This window comes from Rutidosis leptorrhynchoides, unplaced genomic scaffold (assembly GCF_046630445.1).
Source record: "Rutidosis leptorrhynchoides isolate AG116_Rl617_1_P2 unplaced genomic scaffold, CSIRO_AGI_Rlap_v1 contig362, whole genome shotgun sequence".
NCBI classification, from domain to species: Eukaryota; Viridiplantae; Streptophyta; class Magnoliopsida; order Asterales; family Asteraceae; genus Rutidosis; species Rutidosis leptorrhynchoides.
The window spans coordinates 7,660-23,243 of record NW_027266600.1 but is presented as its reverse complement, the minus strand read 5'-3'; the positions used below and the strand labels follow the sequence as shown (position 1 = coordinate 23,243).

General features: G+C 37.0%; 1 protein-coding gene and 1 pseudogene across 1 annotated transcript; both read left to right on the top strand.

Annotated features, from left to right (window-relative positions):
- The first annotated feature begins 822 nt into the window (after positions 1-822).
- LOC139883167 (WD repeat-containing protein LWD1-like) lies at positions 823-1,856 on the top strand. The gene is given in 2 exon segments (XM_071867380.1): positions 823-1,087; positions 1,090-1,856. Coding segments are annotated over 2 exon segments (1,032 nt in total).
- Positions 1,857-3,810: 1,954 nt separating this feature from the next.
- On the top strand, positions 3,811-6,239 carry LOC139883166 (glyceraldehyde-3-phosphate dehydrogenase A, chloroplastic-like; annotated as a pseudogene).
- The last annotated feature ends 9,345 nt before the right edge of the window (positions 6,240-15,584 follow it).

Sequence of the window (15,584 nt, the reverse complement as noted above, 5' to 3'; positions counted from 1 at the left end):
TTCTTAATTTTTTGATGATTCACCATCTAGCAATCGAACTTCACCATGTTTAAACAATTCGCAATAGTACTTAGTCTTAAACATTGATCTTTTATGAATTTGGGTTCTCAATTTCTAAATTCTCTAAAAAGTTTCAATAAAATCATCGACGATAATACATCTTAAAAAATCGTATGAAATATGAATGAAAAACTAAAAATTAGTTAATGAAAATACATAAATTTAATCAATACACATGATAAATACTTAATATATATGAATTAGTGATGATATATATCATGTCCGGTATTCACATAATAGAGACATAACCTATAGAATATATAAATTAATAATTGTTAATTTATGTTAAATTAATAAAATTTCATGGTCTCAACATTATTAATTTATAGAAATTCGACTGTATTTCACGCTCATTTGGACGGATTATCACTAGTCTTTCATGGTGATAAATACTGGAACATTACTGTTTATACCGATGAAAATCTCAAAAAAAAATATTATAATGTATAAGTTTAATAAAAATTTAGAATCCAAGATTATCTCAATTAAAGTTAGTGATGAGCTAATTCATTTCAATGACGTGATTTATAACAAAGTGGACAAATCCAGACATTTTTTGGAAAATGTAGGACCCATTACGCTGACTTGGATCAGAGTAGATCATTATTACTGTATTACTTTCGTTACATTATTATATACTCCATTCCATACCACTGGACTGTATTTGTTTAGTTTTCGATTCCTAGCTAGCTCCAATTTCTCACATAAACCCTAGTAGTACATTCACATAAATCCATCCGATCGATTTTACTCCCTGATTCGATGGGAGCTAGCAGCGACCCGACCCAAGACGGCTCCGACGAGCAGCAGAAACGCTCCGAGATCTACACTTACGAAGCTCCATGGCACATCTACGCCATGAACTGGAGCGTCCGTCGAGACAAGAATTACAGACTCGCCATTTCCAGCCTCCTCGAACAAGTCCCAAACAGAGTCGAGATCGTCCAGCTCGACGACACTAACGGTGAGATCCGCTGCGACCCTAATTTGTCATTCGAGCATCCATACCCTCCAACGAAGACAATCTTCATCCCGACAAAGAGTGTCAGAAGCCCGACCTCCTCGCTACGTCCTCCGATTTCCTTCGTGTGTGGAAGATTGGGGAAGATAAGGTCTAGCTTAAGAGCACATTGAACGGGAATAAGAACTCTGAATTCTGTGGACCGCTGACTTCTTTCGATTGGAACGAGGCCGAGCCTAAAAGGATCGGGACTTCTAGTATTGATACGACTTGTACGATTTGGGATATCGAGAGAGAGACTGTTGATACTCAATTGATTGCCCATGATAAGGAGGTTTACGATATTGCTTGGGGCGGAGTTGGGGTTTTTGCTTCTGTTTCAGCTGATGGCTCCGTCAGGGTTTTCGATTTGAGGGACAAAGAACACTCTACGATTATCTATGAAAGCTCTGAGCCAGATACCCCATTGGTTCGACTTGGTTGGAACAAGCAGGATCCTAGGTACATGGCTACTATTATAATGGATAGTTCTAAAGTCGTCGTGCTTGATATTCGTTTCCCGACTCTTCCTGTGGTGGAGCTTCAGAGACACCAAGCCAGTGTCAATGCAATCGCTTGGGCGCCTCATAGTTCTTGTCACATTTGCACGGCTGGGGATGATTCTCAGGCGTTGATTTGGGACTTATCGTCCATGGGCCAGCCTGTGGAAGGAGGGTTGGATCCAATTCTGGCGTACACAGCTGGTGCTGAAATTGAACAGTTGCAGTGGTCGTCTTCACAGCCTGATTGGGTTGCTATTGCTTTCTCATCTAAGCTTCAGATTCTCAGGGTTTAGGCAAGTATCTTCAATGGCCGTTTGTAGATTTTTTATTTGTAGTTTGTTCCAAGCTGCTTAACGTTGTCCTATGAACTTTGCCAGCTATGACAAATTGTTGGGTTACGGCCAAAACATCCACTTTGATTACATTTGAAATTGTGAATTTAAGTTCTTGATTTTAATGATTAATTAGAGTTGCTGATGTTTATGATTAAGCACTTGCGTAATATACATTGAGAATGTGGCCAAGTTTACTAGTAAAATGAGTCAAATGACAAATTGAACGGCGTGAGTCGTGTAATCTTATTTTGACTTTAGTGATGGGTTGTCATTCTCCTCAGCATGCTCGTTAATGTTGATCAAATCTAAGATTCTACATCTTGGTGATTTTCAATGGTTTAGATGCAAAGTAGTTAAGTTGGTAACAAGCTTAAACTGCAATCAATTTGTTGTGCTTGTTTTTGGTCAAACAAAAATGTTTAGGTTGATTTTGTTTTTTCATTTTGAATGTAATCTTTACTAGTGGGAGAATAGGAGACACTGTTGAGATTGATGGCATGAACTTGCTCCATGATTTTTAGCTCTTTGGCATTATCTTCCAATGCTTGTGCAGTCAATGAAGATAACTTGCTTTTGTTAAAGCTCGTGAATTACCAAGGGTTGTTTAGATGTCTAACAAGTTTAAGATGTAGAAACAGCTTCTATGCAGAACTGCATGGGAAAGGAGTCATACATATATGGCCATCTTCCCCCGAATCTTGGCAATAGCTGGGTAGAACTTTATGTTCTCTAGTTATTTAATATTAGTACTAATGACAGGCTTTTCACTTGGATTGTAAACCTAGCTGTTTAGGTTAGGTGCTATATGTAAAAGACTTGCTGAATGTCGATGTTTATTTTAGGGAACCACATACCTGAAAAGCATCATTTTTGTATCCTTGATGGTCTTTTCCCTCTTCTTTTTTAACTTTTAATTTGTTTGTTCGTAATAAGTAAAATAACCCTTGGGATGTCATTAGTAGTTGGAACTATGAAACACCTCTTACACCCATCTGATGAGAATTTCGTAGATAGAATTGGCTCCTCATCAAAATGTTAGACACGTTCAAATTACAGTTTCTTTCTAGTTAGTATTTTCCAGTCATCATATGGATCATGCACGAGGCATTTTTCTACCGGAAAGACCAAGACCGGCCACTGCCAATGGTCGTCTGACCAGTGGCAACTCAAACTAGCATCAATGATTCCTCAGATCTGGCGATTGATGCATTCTCAGGATTGAAGTATATTATTCTGTTTGTTTAAATTTTATTTTTAATCAGAAGTGTGGAATTCAAATTCAACAAAATCGGAGCTTCATGGGACATGCCATTCGGGCTCTCGCATGAAAAGGTCATAGATAGCAGATTATGCTTAGTAACAATCCGTTACTCATCTAAATAGCAACCCAAGCTGTAGAAAATCGTCGCCGTTCGAATAAAAAGAGGCAGATTTTGAATGGTTATTAATAAGAAACATCAGATAAGGGACTGACAAAGAAGTAGATATCATATGAAACCAGATATAGGCCATCCATTTCATGCTACCACTTATATATTTTTCCCATGTTGCATGTGTATCCAATGAAGATAACTAATGGTAATAAAATTGGGAAGTGCATGTAAAATTAACGTGAAGAAATTGATTTGTATCCACAAGACTGAAAACGGGACCCAACTGAAAGATAGTTCGAGTAGGTGGCTAAAAGAGTATATATGAGAATTTGAAGGGTAGTGTGATTGGGGAGAGACTAAGATAAAACCTCAACCATACATTGAAATAACAAGCTATCCAAAATCTCATCCTCACTCTCTATTTCCATTCATTCATCACCCAACTGCACTACTTAATCAAACACTCATTCTTGTGAAACTCTGTTTTTATATTTCTTAGGAATAGCTGAGAAGCTGCTTCCTAAGTATCATTTGAAGCAATGGCTTCGGCTTCTTTCTCTGTAGCCAAACCATCTTTCCAGGTTAACTCTTTCATCCTGCTCCTAACTAGTGCAGTATAGTTTAATATATCACAGTCACAGCTAACTAAAGCTCATATGCCTTTTGTTTTCTTTTGCAGGTCAATGGAAAGGGATTCTCTGAGTTCTCTGGACTTCGCAGCTCCTCGGCCAGCCTACCTTTTGGCAGGAAACTTGCGGATGACTTCAATTCAGTCATTGCTCTACAGGCCCCGACCTTCGTAAGTTCTTTTACACACCGCATAATAGATACGGGGAACCAACATGACATAATATTATTAAGATATATGTGATTATCAAACTTGTAACAACATGATTTACAGTGGAGTATATATGTCACTTTTGTTTTAAATTAACTTAAACTGAGAATAATCAAATGAATGTGGCTGTCTACTTCAGTTATGTATAATCCCGTATAGATTGACAGAACACTTCTATAGTTCAAGACTATAACTAAAATGTGTCCATGCTTAATGGTAATCTATATTTCCAAATTCTACACCGAATGAGGATCTACTTACTTATGTTATTAATGTCGGACATATACAATCCATCTGATTTCTTGTTCACTATTTGGCTTCCTCTAGTTAAGACTTGACTATATTGTGTTCAGGTGAGAAGCACCAGCAATGGAAGGAGAGGTGTCGTTGTGGAGGCAAAGTTAAAGGTCGCCATAAACGGTTCGGTAGAATCGGGAGGAACTTCTTGAGGTGCTGGCACGGACGAAAGGACTCCCCACTAGACGTCATTGCCATCAACGACACTGGCGGTGTCAAGCAAGCCTCACACCTTCTAAAGTATGATTCGACCCTCGGAATCTTCGACGCTGATGTCAAGCCTGTAGGTGATGATGTCATCTCCGTTGATGGAAAAGCCATCAAGGTTGTCTCTGATCGAAACCCCGTCAACCTTCCATGGGGGTAAGTGGCATATTCTTGTTCAGCCTAAAAACGTAAAGGGATATTGAATACTCCCTCGTCGCAAAATTCGAGTCACTTTTTTTTGGCATCTGCTTAGGATTGACAATTAATTGTGATGGTTTCAGGGAAATGGGGATCGACCTTGTGATCGAAGGAACTGGTGTGTTCGTCGACAGAGACGGCGCAGGGAAGCACATCCAGGCCGGAGCAAAGAAGGTCTTAATCACTGCTCCTGGAAAGGGTGACATCCCCACCTATGTTGTAGGAGTGAATGCCGATCAATATAGCCATGATGAGCCTATTATTAGCAATGCTTCTTGCACAACTAACTGCCTTGCTCCCTTTGTCAAGGTCCTCGAACAAAAGTTTGGTAAGTAATCTTCTTTCTCTCATTCAAAACCGTGAATGAGACTTTCATCTCACACGGCTCCTAAGTGATAGAAGAAAGAAGAACTCGTCTTCTTTCTTTTTTGATTACCTTCCTCGCGTATGTGTAAGACCGAATCCATTCGATTTCTAAAAAGGATTACTAATCCTTAACTTTTCGAGGAATCCTTCATCAGTGATTTGAATGACTGATTTTTCTCAATCTTTTTCAATCCCTTTCTAATTCTTTTTTCCATGCTTGAATAAATCACTGTACTCTAGGATCATTGGATATACTCTTGAAGATGTAGAGATTATAGGTCATTTACAATAGTCCAGTATAGTGTCCTATGTGTTGAATTCAATAAAAATTGACATGTATCTCGGGAGAAGAGCATATAAATATAATATAGGTGGTTCGCTCTTTGGGTTGAACAAAATTTGACCAAACACGATTTTAACCAACGTAAATCATGTTTCGATACACAGTTCAATTTTGTTCGATTCAAATCGATTCAGCAAATTTGCACCCACTTCTGCTAATTTATCAGAGAAAAATTCTCATAGCCTAACAAGTTGAAATAACAATGTATGTGACAGGAATCATCAAGGGTACCATGACAACTACTCACTCATACACCGGTGACCAGAGACTTCTTGATGCAAGCCACCGTGATCTCAGACGTGCTAGAGCCGCTGCACTCAACATCGTCCCAACAACCACAGGAGCAGCAAAGGCAGTGGCCCTCGTCCTTCCAAGCCTCAAGGGAAAACTTAATGGAATTGCATTGCGAGTGCCCACTCCAAATGTCTCCGTCGTTGACTTGGTTGTACAAGTCTCGAAGAAAACATTCGCTGAGGAAGTCAACGCTGCATTCAGAGACGCTGCCGAGAAGGAACTAAAACGGAATCCTCTCCGTCTGTGACGAGCCCCTCGTTTCCGTTGACTTTAGGTGCAGCGACGTGTCTTCGACCGTCGACTCATCGCTCACGATGGTCATGGGAGATGACATGGTGAAGGTTATTGCTTGGTATGATAATGAATGGGGTTACTCACAAAGGGTTGTGGATTTGGCTGACATCGTTGCCAACAACTGGAAGTGATCATCATCATAAGTCATAATTACAAGTAATTTTCCGGAGACGTGATATTTATTTTTTTCTTGCTTCAGTCATTTTCCTTTGGTTATATTACATTTTAGAATTTGTAATTTGGTTGAGATGTACGTACAACAACTATATTGTGACCCTCTTTTTCTGTTGCCTGTCATTGTTTATTATCAATGAAGAATAACATTGCTCAATAAAAAACACTCATTTCCTATTGATGATTTTTTTGCATCATAGATGCTAATTGTCTGGCAATGGGGACCGAAATATGGTTTGGCCATAGAATTATGGTTTTTATTTTCCATTTCTATAAATTTCTGCGAAAATTAGATTTATGGAATATCCAACTTAGCTTTATTTGATAGAATTATATATCTTTGAAAAAGAGGATGGATATTTCATTCAATCCTACTTTTTTTAACGTATTTATCAGAATCTCCAGTTAGTATTTATAGATGAATTGATTTTAGTAAAACCAAAAATACACTACTATATAGTAGTAATCAAATTCAGGTACATGATATACGGGCACAGTATTTTTGTGTACTTTTGCGGATAGAGGTGAACATGCAATAGTCGGACCGGAAACGGCGTTTTCGGTCCGACTAATTGTGATTAAGGAGGTGATTAATTAGCTAAAATCGGGATCGGCGTTTCCGGTTTTAAGTAAAACCGGTATTGGAATATCCGGTTTTAATTAATTTTTCTTAAACCGGTACTCATGTACCCGGTTTTAACTAATTAAACATTTTTTCTTTCTTTCTTCTTCTCCGGTGAAAGATTTTCAAATTCCGAAAATCTCATAAGGATCCCAAAATCATATATGTTGCACTAGAGACAGCGAGGAGCGATTTTTGTAAAAGGAGTATACCGATTTGGAGGCCGGAAACCACTGAGTCGCGACCGAGTTGTGGTCGGGCCAAAACTGAGTCAACCGAGTCTGGCCGAGATGAAGGTCCAGTGGCTGGAATCCCAATTCGAAATTTTTCAAAATTCTACCCGAAGCCCAAAATTGAAATTAAAGACTAACGGAACAAAATTGGCGAAAACTAACCTTAGATTAATGATCCTTGTGTTGTTGCGCGTCGAACGATACCCGGGTTGAGGCCGGAGGCCGCCGGAATCGGCAGAACCACGACCGGCACAGAGAGAGGTCGGGGAAGGAAGAGAGAGAAAGAAATCCGAATGGCTAAGACCGGTATTGACATTTCCGGTTTAGCTTTGACCGGGAATCCAAAACCCGATTTTACTTAAACTTAATTACGGATAATTAACTTTTCGGACCGGAAATGCCATTTCCGGTCCGACTACAAATGTTCACTTTTTTGTCCTTTTCCAATAAAATGTTTACCTAATTTTTTAAAAAAATATATTTATAATTTGCTGCATGATATACATCAATATTCTAACGCAATTGACTTCAAAAAAAAAAAAAAATTCTATCGCAATTCTTGTTCTATAGTTGGACAAAAAATTAAGGTCAAATTCAGCATTCTTTTTTTTTTTGTTCCTCCTATTAATCAACTAGCAACAAAATTTGACCACCCACTACATATATACCTTAAAAAACAAAGGAAAAACTCTTTGATCACAATATATAATCGTGTATTTAAGTTGAAGAAAATTGAGTGAAACCATTTTCCTATTATTATATTATATTAAAAGAGAAAAATGCAGGGAGGAGAAAGAGTGAAATCAATTGTAATAGCTTATTGTTTGATTATTATTATGATGATACAATCTTCACCAGCGGCTTCGAGTTGTTATTCAGATTGTCTGGTTAAGTGTGGTTACGACGGTTTTACAATAGTTGAATGTGTTGTAGCTTGTTGGTTTGTTAAGTGCCATAATTCAACACCCCCTTCTCAATCCCTTCTTTCTTGTGTTCACCACACTTGTCCCAACAAAGTCAGAATTGATGAAGATCTTGGTAAGTACTCCATCCATCCCTAATCCTAATTAACTGTCACATTTACATAGAAAATCTGACCATTACTAAATCGTCAGTCTATATATATTGTGACGAATAATTCTAACCAATATATATATATATATTTTAGATGGAGCAAAAGTGAAAGACTGTGTAAACTCCTGCTCGAAGAAATCCCCACACTCCTAAGATCAATTTGAAAGGAATACAAAAGGCTAGTTAAATAATTTCTAGACATATAGCTCAAGACTACTTTAATTTTTATAAAAATAAAACCTTATATTGTAAACTCGTTTGAAATATATTGCATTTCAACTAGTGTGCCAATAATTGGTGGGTGTTTTAAGTTTCAAGCCTCATTCCTCACGATCAGATCAAATCTTATCTCAAACAGAAAAATTAAAACACATGCAATATTTTACCTTTCAAGAGTAAATTAACTATTTAAGCACTATATACTAGTAATGCATGATAAGGGATAAAAAAAAAATCCCTTTAAATAAAAGCAAAAATTGTCCTGATAACATGATCACTCTGGTACTGCTGATTCCGTTTATAACTTTAGAGATTAATCTCTTTATCGTTTACGGAAAAGATCAGTGACATTAACCCATCATCATCTTCTTCGAAAAAATAGAATGAGATTTTATCATCACAATACGGCCTCTATAAATGTTTTAAACATTTCTGTACCATCAAATTTGTCTCTGTACTCCTGGAAGATGACAAAAACTATACATTAATCTTTCCAAGTAGGAGAGACAGAAACTATTAATCTTTCCTGGAGTTGGCAGAGCAACTGGGGAATTTCCAGAAATTCCTAGGCTGCGGCTAGGAAATTGTGCTAGTTTTATTTTCGCATGAGAGAAAGGAAAAATTTGGAAAAATGATGCGTTTTCTTCCTCTAATTATGGAATTCGAATTTTATAACTCTCAAATCTTGTCTGATTGTGAATTAACTAATAGGCATTCAGATTTTTCAATCGAAAGCTAGCTGAATGCGGATCTATGCACAAGGCGGGGGAGCAGGGTCACACCCGGGCTGGAAAAAAAATCTTCTACGTACGTCCACTGAAGGTCACAAAACTTGCTCTAGCTTTGTGGTTAGTGCTTTAATGCTTAATCTTTTGACAAGATAGCTCTAGGTGCTCAGTTCGAATCACCCAAAAAAATTCGAATATGCTTAGGTAGTATTAGTAATGGATCGGCACAAACATTTTTCTTCTTAGGTATCCCGGGTTGAAACATTTTCCTTTAATTAGTAAATGATTAAAAGTTACAACAATAACTTATCTAGTAATTCCACAAATTAAATCATGTCGTAAATTATGTGTGGAATAAATTTTTGTTTTTTGGTAAACGAAATTTTTATTCACCAAAGGCAAACCACCGTAAACAAGTATTTACACAATATCACAATTTATCGGAACTTATAGCCTATACATGAGATCATATAGCTATCAACCTATCAAAAATACTATTGTTTACACAAGAAGAGTAACATAAAACAGACTCCCTTATGCTACTAATCACATTACGAAAATCGACTGGTTTTTGTATAAAATCCCTATCATTCCGAGCCTTCCATATCTAATAGATAGCAGCAGCTAACAAATGTCTAATCAACACACCCAATTGCGATTTTCCAGAAACCTACTTACATCACCAGCCTAATTCTCGATTCAAATTTCTTGGTAATCGATCAATACGTCTAATACACATCACCTCTAACCATACAGATGTTGAGAAAGGGCAAGCAAAAAATAAGTGATCACGAGTCTCTGCTTCTCTACCACACAACACACATAAATTATCTTCACATATATCCCAGTTTTTCAAAGGTGATTTAACAGCCAATCTAGTTCAAAACAGTTAACCAGCAAACAAAACTATGTCGAGCGCTAGGGCCTTTCCCCAAACTACCTTCGCCCAACAAACCTTAAACGACCTGCAACGAATAACTTCATAAGTAGAGGCAATAGTATATTTACCTGCTTTGTTAGCATTCTAGATAATTGCATCCGATTGAGAGGAAATAGCTACCGATCGAACCAGCTCCCAAGCTTCCACAATATCATGGCTAATAGGAACCGGAAGCTTCCACTGCCCCTCAACATAAACTTGGTTTACTCGACAATCTTGGGCTAAATCTGCATCCATAAAACAAATGGACGAGAACAAGTCAGCAAGGGCTCCATTCGGAAGCCACGGATCAAACCAAAATGACGTTGTAACGTTAACCCCCAGCTTAAATTCAAAAAATGGTTTTGAGCTCCACACGCAAATCTAAAAGGTTTCCCCACGCTGCACTAATATCAGGCGGTTTACGCAAGCCCCAAAAGCTTAAGCTTCCCAGCTTAGTTTGTGTAATCCAGATAGCCTAAAGAGAACACTTGTCTACAAGAACATCCCGCAATTATTTTCCAATCGCCGCCCTATTCCATACATCTAAATCCATCACTCCAAGACCCCCCTCAGCTTTCGGTTTTGCAAACAGTCTTCGAGTCAACCAAAATTTTGCTTGAAGGCTATGTTCCTATCCATAAAAAGGCTCGACACTTCGCATCAATAATCTTGATTATTGCCTTTGGTAAACAGAAACGCCATGCACCGGAATACTTATAAATTACGAAGGACTGAGCGGATAAGAACTAAGCGAACATCATAAGACAAATGCCTTACTGTCCAATTCATTAACCGTGTCGAAATCGCATAAACTAGAGCAGTACAATGGACTTTTTTCAGTTTGGTTTAAATAAAAGGCACTCCCAAATATTAGACCGGCAAACTACCTTCCCGAAAACCACTAATCAGCAGCAGAAGTTGCTTCTTCTCCTCATGCCCCCCACTGAAAAATATATTACTCTTCTCATCACTTACTTGGAGCCCTGACAAACTACGTAAGAAATCCAGCTGAGCTTTAAACAAAGCAACCAAAAATTCATCCCCCATACAAAACAAAAAAAGCGGTTGTCCGCAAAACATAGATGGTTCAATTTCAAAGATTCACACCCCTTATAAAAGGGAAATTGATCCGGAGGCACTTTAAGAATTTTAGACAACACTTTCATCACTAGAGCAAACAAAAGAGGAGAAATTGGATCCCCTTGTCGGAGCCCCTTATGGCCAAGAAAAAATCCCTCCACACACCCATTTGTCATAAGAGAATAATTAACATTTCTTACACAAATCATAAGCCAACAAATAAATCTTCTCGAAAACTTCAAACTAGTAAGAAGTTCCTCCAAAAAGTCCCAAGAAACTGAATCATAAGCCTTACGTATATCGACTTTAAATAGTACACAACAATTCAATTTGAGAACGATGATAATTACGAACGAGCTCATGCACCACTAAAATATTATCAATGATAAGGCGACCAACCACAAACTCTGACTGAATTGGACTTAGCAACGAAAGGCAAAACAATAGAAAGTCGAGTAGTTAGTACCTTCGAAATAATTTTATAGATGACAGTGCGACATGCAATCAACCTTTAGTCTTTCATTCCCTGAGGAGCAACTATTTTTGGAATAATCGTGAGAGTTGTAGCACAAAATTTCTTCGCCACCTTCCCTGTACGAAAGAAAGCCAAAATGGCCTCCGTAATTTCAGGACCCACCATTTGCCAGTGATGTTTGAAGAAAGATGCACTAAACCCATCCATCCTTGATGCTTTACTACTATCAATACCCCACAATGCTGCTTTAATCTCATCAACCGTCACTTCTCTTTCTAAACAGGCTATATCTGCTTCTGATAAAAAAGGTCCACTGTCTAGAATCCTCAAGTCAAGAGGAACTCGACTATGATTATTCTGACCAAGTAATTCACAATAAAAATCCACCATACATCTACTTATAGCTACCTGGTCAGTAAGGATGTCACCTGAGGGTGTTTAAAGACTGCGGATCGCGTTGCAAGCTGCTTGAAGCTTAATTGACTTGTGGAAAAAACTAGTGTTTGCATCTCCAAGCTGCATCCAAGCACACCTTGCTTTTTGCTTATAAAACTATTGTTCCCGCTGTAACAAAGAACGAAATGTAGACATAGTCTGCTTTTCCTCCTGTATCAACCTTCCATTCAAGGGTTCCAGTTGTATTTTTTACCGTATATCAACAAGAGTAGCTCAGATCTGATCAACCCTCTCTGAGATTCGTGAAAACTCCATGCGATTAAGCAATAATAGTGCATGCTTAACATTCTTCAAACACAACCACACACAAGGCAAAAGGTCACCTCCCATAGGCTGTCTCCAGGCCCTACAAACCAGATTCTCAATGAATTTTTTTTTTTTCATTTTCTATTTTCCGTGAAAAAAAAATTCGACACTACTTACTTATCAATACTACCCGATTCTCAATTTTGCTTCCGCTCCTGTTGAAGAAATCAATTAAAGGCTATGTGGATTCAATTTCAGCAGTAGCATTTGAGGACGAGAATCTACAATCCTTACAAACCTCTAAGAAGCTGAGAAGATCAATTAGGCACAAAATAAATGATTCTCAATAAATTCTAGAAGTTGATCGGTAGTTCGCTTGGAATATCCTATTAGGATTTTATCACAATGTATGCAATTTATATTCGGAATTTTTCACCAAAGGACTAACAATAGAAAATAAAAGAGCAACCTCTATTAATTTTCAAAGGAACATTTTATTCTTAAGGAAATCTTTCAATTTACGTACAACTATTGTATATTTCAGTAAAACCACAAGTTCAGGATAAGTGGGCTAGCATATACGCTATTTATAATTAAACCGACATCACCAGTTTTTTGTTGTTAAACTTTTCTTGGAAAATTTGCACTGATGGACTCTTTGAGTTTGTTGTTGTGTGTGAAGAGATCGGTGAAAGTTTATGGTCGACTTGGGTTGGTTCCAGGATTGGGAAGGAAAAGGATGATGAGGATGAGATGGGTTGGTGACGGGATAGGGAAGCCTTGGCTGGGATGAATCTAGATATGCATGTTTTTTTAAAATTTGAACTTTCATTCTGGGGAAAAAATTTTCCGGTCAATGACGGAGGTGGGTTTGGGATTAGAAGCTTCAGGGAGGTTGAAGACGGCAGGGATTGGGGAGGCAGTGGCAGAGCCAAGACCTGGAGCCAGTAGGTTCATAAATACAAATTTAAAAATATGGTCGTCGTACTTTTTATCGAATATCTGGAGGATATAATCCAATTTTTTTGCGTATGTCTAGATCAGCTGGAAAATTTTCTAAATTGACGTCTAACTCATCAATTTGTTATTCCTTTGATGTTTGTCCATGGTTATGCATATTAAACTTATCATGATGCGCTAATAAAGATGGATTTATTTTCTCTTAAAAAATCCCTTAGTAGATTGTACAAATATAATGACAATATTAATATGTAGCATAAACAATTTAAATGTTCTAAGTTCTAAAATTCTAACTTGTTAATTCTAGAACCTACACGTATGTGGTCAAAAGATAAAATTCAAAGGAAACCATCATATATCAAGCATATCAAATTAATGATTAGTAATATAAGTACACAATTATACCATGAAATTACGTTATGTTTTCAAAAAGTATTCACTGAATATGAAACTATCAATAGCAATAAAAAGGATCAAGAGAAATTTAGTATTCTTACCGTTTGTTTTGAAGGCGCCATCTAATTTGAAGATGAAAAGATTAATGGTTGCACTTCAATTTTGGAACAAAGAAAAAATTTTAAAAACTAAATATTAGGATTTGTGAATTTGTATTTATAACTCATGTTTTGTTTTGATTAGAACAAGAAGAATCATTAACTTATAAAAAAGGGGAAAGAGAATCGTGACTTGCGATTCTATCGTACGTGATGTAGTGCTTCACTCCCACAGATCACTAATATTAATTAATTTATTTATTATTAGATTTTGAAATTTATTTCACTTTATAGTTATAGCTTTATACATTATGTGCATAAAAGATTATACGTTTGTATACGGACAAAAAATTATAACATGAAGAAAAAAATATAATGTCAAAAATATTATATAAACAAGTAAATCGAAAATCTGCCTACTTTTCCAAAATCACAATCCACATGACCCAACTTCACCTCCTTGGCAATAGAGCCACCTTAGAATGTGTCCTTCATAACTAATTAGTATGTTACCAATCAATTCAATTTTTTTATTAACATCTCTATTAAGACATGTGTTATATCAAAGCATTTGCATAATTCGAATATACACATGCATGATTAGTTAGATTGTCACTTTTTGACAGAATATTGTAGTAATAATTGAAGTAGTAGGTTAATTAATGTATTAATTAAATAAAAAACATTATGACATTTTGTGTATTAAAGTCTTTTCTTTTAGGTCTTCTCAGTTATCCTCACAGCCGATACCGTGAGACTAATCTCTTGTTCCAACTGTCAGTGCATGAAGCATTAGGGAACTGGGCACAAAGTTTTTTCCATTCGCAGAGGTTGGGGATCGAACCCCGACCTACTGGTTGAGGGACGAGACATTGAACCACCATGCATGTTTGTGTCAATTAAAATATAAAACAACCAAACAATCGAGTCTCTCAAGGCATGAATGGAAGATAGAAGCATCACTAGGATTGCTACAATGGAAGCATCAACGGACAAAAAGAGGTCTCACTTGGATTGCAACATTAAAAGCATCAACAAACATGATTGGCTTAGTCAAATTTTGAAGGATTGTCAAAATGGCAAGATCAAGGGTTGTGATTTGAAGACATCCTCACCAAGACAGAGATTCGGAGAGAACATGGAGAATAAAGACATAGTATAAAAGGAAACAAAGATCAAAGATGTTGTCTCATTATACCAAAGCATGTAAACAGAATCATTTCATTTTCCATCTAGGTCAAGTATTTCTATCGCGTCATTATAAAAGGAAACTAGATATTCATATAAGGGATCAAATGTAATCCGAATCGAATCATATATGATCCTATAATCAAACTTGTGAGTGACGCGAAAGGCAAAAACTCGCCTATAAATACAAGGACTTCTAGGCCACTGACCTTTTTGCTCAAACGATATTTTGGTGAGAGGAAATAGAGAGAGGGAAAGGTTCTCCGCTCGGACCACTATTTGCTGTCATAGGTTCTTTAGCTCAAAAGTTTAGGAACATAGAGTTGAGAGTATTAGTAGGTCCGACTAAATAGAATATGACTCATAGAATAGGTTGTCCACCTAGGTTTAGTTACTAGGAGTTAGGAATTACTGGTACTAGCAAATAGGTTGTGTTTGTTACTAGGTAATTCAGAAGCTTTCTCCCATTATTATAAGAACTCTTATTTGGTTTCATTACCCGCAAAATAGGTGTTTGTTAACAGAACGAACCACGATATAAATAAAAGAGGCAAAGTGTTTGCATTGAGATCTTTCATGTCAATCTCTTGTTATCTTTTATTTTG